The sequence below is a fragment of the Anas acuta genome, chromosome Z, assembly GCF_963932015.1.
Source record: "Anas acuta chromosome Z, bAnaAcu1.1, whole genome shotgun sequence".
Classification (NCBI taxonomy): Eukaryota; Metazoa; Chordata; class Aves; order Anseriformes; family Anatidae; genus Anas; species Anas acuta.
The window spans coordinates 25,671,180-25,677,179 of record NC_089017.1 but is presented as its reverse complement, the minus strand read 5'-3'; the positions used below and the strand labels follow the sequence as shown (position 1 = coordinate 25,677,179).

Here is a 6,000-nt window from a genome sequence, read left to right as displayed (position 1 = left end):
CAGTACCTAAAGGGGGCCTACAGGAAAGTTTAGAAGGGACTCTTTGTCTGGGAGTGTAGTAACAGGAGGGAGAATGGCTTTAAACTAAAAGAGTGGAGATTTAATTAGATATTTAGAATAAATAACTCACTCTGAAGGTGGTGAGGCACTGGCCAGGGTTGCCCAGAGAAGCTGTGGATGCCCTATCCCTGGAGGTGTTAAAGGCCAGGCTGGATGGGGCTTTGGGCAATCTGGTCTGGTGGAAGGTATCCCTGCCCATGTCGGGGGTATGGGACTGGGTGATCCTTAAGGTTCCTTCCAACCCAAATCATTCTGTGACTCTATGAGGTTCCAGCTGACTTTTCTCTGCTCCAAGCTGGCATCACCCAAAGTTAAAGCAAAAGGGAGGCAGACCTGTGGCACACCAGCCAACAGCCTCGTCAGCTTACAGAGGGTGCTGTGCCACCTGCCCTCTTCTCTGCCCCTGAGGCCTTTTCATCAGGTCACAGCTTCATGCCCTCACAGAGGGATGCAGCCAAGGCAGAGAGGTAAATTCTCAGAGGATTTTAACAGCAGCCTTGTAGCTGTCAGTCATTTAACTGCTACTCCTTCATGGGGCTATCCTCTGAAGGTAAAAAGGAAGAGTCACCAGTGTACCACAAAAACAGTGACCAGGATGATGTGTAAAAAGTGTGTCAAAATTGTAGTACAGAAATAGCAAGCATGAAGCATAACGTATAATGTTATCTAAATAATTCTGTTTCTAGCTTTGCCTCTAAATAGGCTGAGCCCAAATTTCTTCTTACTAATGTAGATATATCTAAATAAAACCAAACTGCAGCAATGGAAATGCCACCCAATATTGACTGTATCCAGAAAAGTGTTCACCTGGATTAGAGATATTTCTTGGCACCTATGTCAGCTTTCCTACAATGATGATATTGATGTCTATGATGAAATTAATCACAGGCGGATAGATGGAGCACCGTAGAAGGAGCACCAGAACTTTACTGTTGGCTTTGTCGGGGGGAGGGAGGGGGAGCCTCGGCACCGGGGTCAGGGCCGAGCGGGGCGGATTTTTTTGGGAAGGTTGGGGGGGGGGGGGGGGGCAGGTGCCGGCGGGGAGGAGCGAGCAGGGCACCGCCCCCCTGCCCCATTGGCGCCGCCGGAGGGGGCCGCGCCGCCGCCGCCCCCGCCCCGGCCACAAAGCGTGGGCTGCCGGCAGCGGCGGCCGCGGCGGGGCCATGCAGAGCTGTGGGCGCTGGTGGGGGCGGCTGGCGGCCCGGGGGGGACCGAGGCACCTGCGGCCGGCTGGGGGCGGTGGGCAGCACCGGCAGCAGCAGCACAACCACCAGCAGCAGCAGCGGTGGGTCGGTGGAGGAGGAGGAGGAGGCGGAGGCGATGCGGCGCGGTGCATCGAGCAGCTGCTGCCGCGGCACGATGACTTCTCCCGGCGGCACATCGGCCCCCGGGAGGGGGAGAAGAGGGAGATGCTGCGAGCCCTCGGGGTGCAGGTGGGCGTCCGTGCGGCCTTTTGGGGGGGAGGGGGGGGAAGCTGCTGCTGGGGGTGTCCGTGGGGTCTGGGGTCTGCTAACGCCGGCGTGCCGCCGCCTCTTTGCAGAGCGTCGAGGAGCTGATGGATAAAGCCATCCCGGGCAGCATCCGGCTGCGCAGGCCGCTGAGGATGGAGGACCCCGTGGGTGAGTGACCCCGCCGCCCCCAGCCTCCTCCCGGGCTCTGCCTGTCGCAGCAGCTCGGGTGGGGGGAAAGCCGCCCGGGAGCCGCCTCTCGGCTCGGGGCCGCCGCTTTGTCCCGAGATGCCGATGCGGAGGGGGAGGCGTGGCGAAACGTCGCCCCTCGGTGGGGCTGCCGGCCCCGCGCGGCTCCCGTGCTTCTGCGCGGCGCCTTTGTGTGCTCCCCGCGCCCCCGGGTGGGAGCGTGCCCGCCCTAAAAGCCCGCAAAACCTGCGTGAACCCCCCTCTAAGCGGTGCCCGAGGGGCTGCCGGCTGGCCTTTTGAATCCCTCCGGCTGAGGGAGATGGGTGCGGAGCAGGAATGTGAGGCATCTGAGCCGGCTATTGTGGCACCAGAGCAAATCGCTGTAGACAACTTGATGTGGCTCAATGAGTCCTCATGTTAATATTTTTAAAAGTTCTCACTGTCTAGATGTATCTGACATCACGTGTAAACATAACCCAGGGAGCGAAGGAAACCCTTAACAATGCACCCACCTAAGCAATTCCAGCAAAACTTGCAAATCTCCTTGGCTGTTCAGATACCAGAGGCGATTTGGCTGGTATTAGCTTTGTATTTATGTCTTGACCCCTTGCCTGGGTTATTGCGGTCCCTGTGACTGGCTCCTCGCGTTGCTTACCAATGTACCACGGCTGGAGTGTGCTTGCTCAGGGAGTCCTGGGTGGGTGCCAGGTGGGGCATTGCCGTCAGGAGCAGAGCCAGGGAGCACACCCAGGGAAGCTGGGGCTGGGATGATGGAGCTGGGCATTGGCAGAAAGGTCCATCTGGTGAAATGCTCCCTTAGTGCAATGACACTTGACTTTCCCACCCTATGAGGGTGGGCAGGAGAAGTGAGGTTTAATCTTCTTCTCTCCATGTGGCTGCTGCTGTAAGTACTTCCTTTGTGAGCTTTCCTATAGTTAGTGTACTTTGGTCAATACTCCCTGACTGAAGAGGTATTTGTGTTTGTCCTCAGGAAAGAGAACTTCTTAAATACTTTTTTATAGTCTTTAAGAGGAGACAAATTGCCACTAATAAGTACTACTTAAAAAAACGTTCTTCATTTTTGGGACTCTATACATGATATCCTTACAAAGGTTTATGGTTCTAAAATAGACATTACTGTGATACTGTACAGTTAAGAATAAACAAAATTCACATTAATGAACGCCAAACCAGTAATGCCAACTTAAGTCAAAATCTTGATGCAGTTCTGTGTGTTCTCATACTGATTTTCATGTTGCTTGAAGGCGATATCTCTTAAATCAACTATGAATTAGTGATGGTCTGTTGCATGCAAGTTCTTGCTGTGCAAGGGGACCTCATTAGCTAGTGGTGCATGTAGTCCACTGGCTCTTTGGCTTCATTTGTTATGCTGTTCAAGTTCTATTATACTTTGAAAGAATGTGACTGTGATGCAGTCTCACATTGCGCTGCATGCGGTGAGTTCTCAAAAGAGATGAAGTACAGAAAACTTTTGTCTGTACACTACTGCCTTTTCTTCCCTCAGTGTGACAGACTAGCTGTCTTTTGTAACTTGTGCAAAATTTTGCCACTTAGTTTTCCACTCCATTGGTAGCAGAAAACTTCACAGCTTGTTAAAGCAGAGTTAGAAGTCTCAGCTTAACGTTACGCAGTTTTACTTCGAACACCTTGGACCTAGAACAACATATTCTGGATAAAACTTGATTCCTTGATAATGTACAATTAGAGAGAACATGTCTTTCTATTTACCAGTGTGGAATTAACTTATGTAAGTACAGTATATCGTTTATCATCCCCATACCTTGTACTGAAAGAAAATAACAAATGGGGAAAGTGTTGTGAGAACAGTATCATTTTTTAAATGTGCTCTTTTTGTTTGAATGAAGACAGTTTTGCCCCCGCTATTCCCAGAACTCATACATGTGATGAGAGAACAGGGCAAGGCCATTAAAAATGTGTTGTTTAACTACAGTATTTATAAAGTTCTTACTATGGCAATTTCTAATGGTTTAAATACACACTTCAATTTTTCTGAACAGCTCTGTTTCAATAAAAGCAAATGGTGACTCCTGACATAGTGACAGGTTAGTGTGCAACTGAGCAATTGAGCTGTACTCAAGCTACTCCTTCATATCGGGAAATGCAGTTGAGCCTGCACTGAAGTCTCTTTAAAGTTGTTGCTTATAGCTAGAATTATAGCCCAAGAAAACTATGCATATACCATAAATGACATGTCTGGATGGGGATCTTATGTCTCTGTAATTACTCTAATTTTTTAAGATTTTATAGCCTTAAGCCTTGTCTCAGATCTAAATGTGAAATAACAGCTACGCTCCACATGAAGAAAAAGGAGACACAGGAGAAAAATGTCCATTGAGGACTATGTATCAGCTGAGGACAGCTGATCTAGGCAAATTGACAAGGCTCTAACGTGAGCTGTGAAACTGTACCAACAGCATAGAGAAGGAAAAGATATTTGATGTATATATCTTCAAAGTTTGATTAGGTGTGGCAATGGGATTGTTTTGCTTTACAGATCCTTCACTGGTAATGCCACAAATTATCTAAAAGTTAGAAAATCAATCATCTGTCTGTATGCAACAGCAGTAAAAGAAATCCTCTAGCTTATGTTGCAGTTTATATTGAAAAGCCGTTTTAAATGTTATAGCATATTCTACCATTCCTAAATAAAACATCTCATTACAGTAGAAGCACTTCTTTGTGTTACATTTCCTAGTTTTCTTAGCACAGAAGTGTGCTTCAAACTTCATTACTTCCCTGACAGACAATATATTGACAGAGAAAGACTCTAGCCCCAAGTGGATAGTAGCATATGTGTGAATGGTAGATACTAAACTTTACATTTACAGGTGTCTACAAGTGCATCTACACTAAGAATGCTCTTTCAGTTTTCTCAGCACTCTTCTGGCAAACGTCTTCTAGTATAGACATGGTCAGTGGTGAAGGAGAAAAATAGTGCAACTTGTGCTAAGAAGTATTTGAAATGAGTTGCTGTCATTGGTATGACAGAAGTATCCATGTTCCTCTGCTGCCAGAAAGGAAAAAAGCCATTTTAAAAGTGCCTGCTGCCATGAGCCCACTGACAGTCAATACTGTAAAACCTCCTGAACATAACAGTGAAGGCCAGTAGGGACCAAGGAGTTAAAAGTCCTGGTTTGCAGGACTTATTCTGAACTTACTCTAGAAGGGAGGCTTTTTGGAGTCAGCTTTATCTGCAGGTTTAGGCCAGGGAACATGTTGTTTTGGCATATAGCTTCTGTTTAATCAATATTCACAACAAAGGCTAGGCATCTGTTCAATATGTAGTTATTTGTCATCAGCTGTTATTACAGAGCATTTTCCCACTGTGACTACAAGTGAACCTTAACAGCTAGCTTTTTTTTCTCCAATTACTGAAGGTGCTGTAGCACATATGTAGTGCCTGACCCATTTGTAGTCAAAGAACTTTTGAAGTCAGTATCACTTTATATATAAGTAACCCTCCTTTTATCCCTGAAAATTGACACTGTGTATCGGTAATGGTTATCCCTGCAATGCTGCCTATTAACCCAAATTCTAGGTTTTGACTTAAAAGAATGAGTCTATCAATTCTACCATGATTTCTTCCAAAACATTCCTACTTGTTCTATAAAACCTAAGGGGTTACAAAGATTAGTCTACAAAACCTGTGTAAGGAACCGATTGAGTCTACAGCCTAAACCTTTCTGAAAAGGATGTGGTTCAGAAACAGTCAGTCTGTGAGAGAGACTGTTTCTGTTTTCAAATTCAACGGCTATGCAGGTAAATCTCAGCATGTTCAGGCTGCCTCTGCTTTCCAGGCAGGCTGGGTAAGTGTAAGTTGTAAATCTCAATCTGTTTCTCTCACTTTTTTTTTTTTTCTCCCTGTTGGCTCCTCTCTAAACTTCTCTGGATACTCTGTTTTTTTTTTTTTTTTTTTTTTTTTTTTTTTTTTTTTTAGCTATATCATAAGTGTTTAGGATAGTAGCTTTACACTAAAAGACTAGCAGAAATTTATTTTATGACAGGGTAACTCACTTCATACTGTTTTTGTGATGTATTTTGCATTTTCTACCTGTGGATGTGTAGGGGGTGGCAGTCCTGAAGTGTCCTTGCTGAACTCCTAGTGGTAGCTTTAGTGAGTTTTTTTCCACAGCTGTCTGATAAGAGTGCTGCAAGATCAATGAACTTTATCCTGGATACTGTCGCTGATCATATCTAATGTAATAATGAGGGGAATAAAGATCAACTGCAGTGACTTACCTGGCAGTTTTACTTCTTGCTG

The 6,000-nt window shown here is 46.4% G+C and overlaps 1 protein-coding gene across 1 annotated transcript in view; it reads left to right on the top strand.

Moving 5' to 3' along the window:
* The first annotated feature begins 1,208 nt into the window (after positions 1 to 1,208).
* Positions 1,209 to 6,000, top strand: part of GLDC (glycine decarboxylase) — a 41,197-nt gene continuing 36,405 nt past the window's right edge. Inside the window, exons 1-2 of the mRNA XM_068667639.1 lie at positions 1,209 to 1,493; positions 1,601 to 1,679. Of these exons, the coding sequence (XP_068523740.1) occupies positions 1,224 to 1,493; positions 1,601 to 1,679 (349 nt within the window). The 5' untranslated portion in view covers positions 1,209 to 1,223. The remainder of the gene's footprint in view (positions 1,494 to 1,600; positions 1,680 to 6,000) is intronic.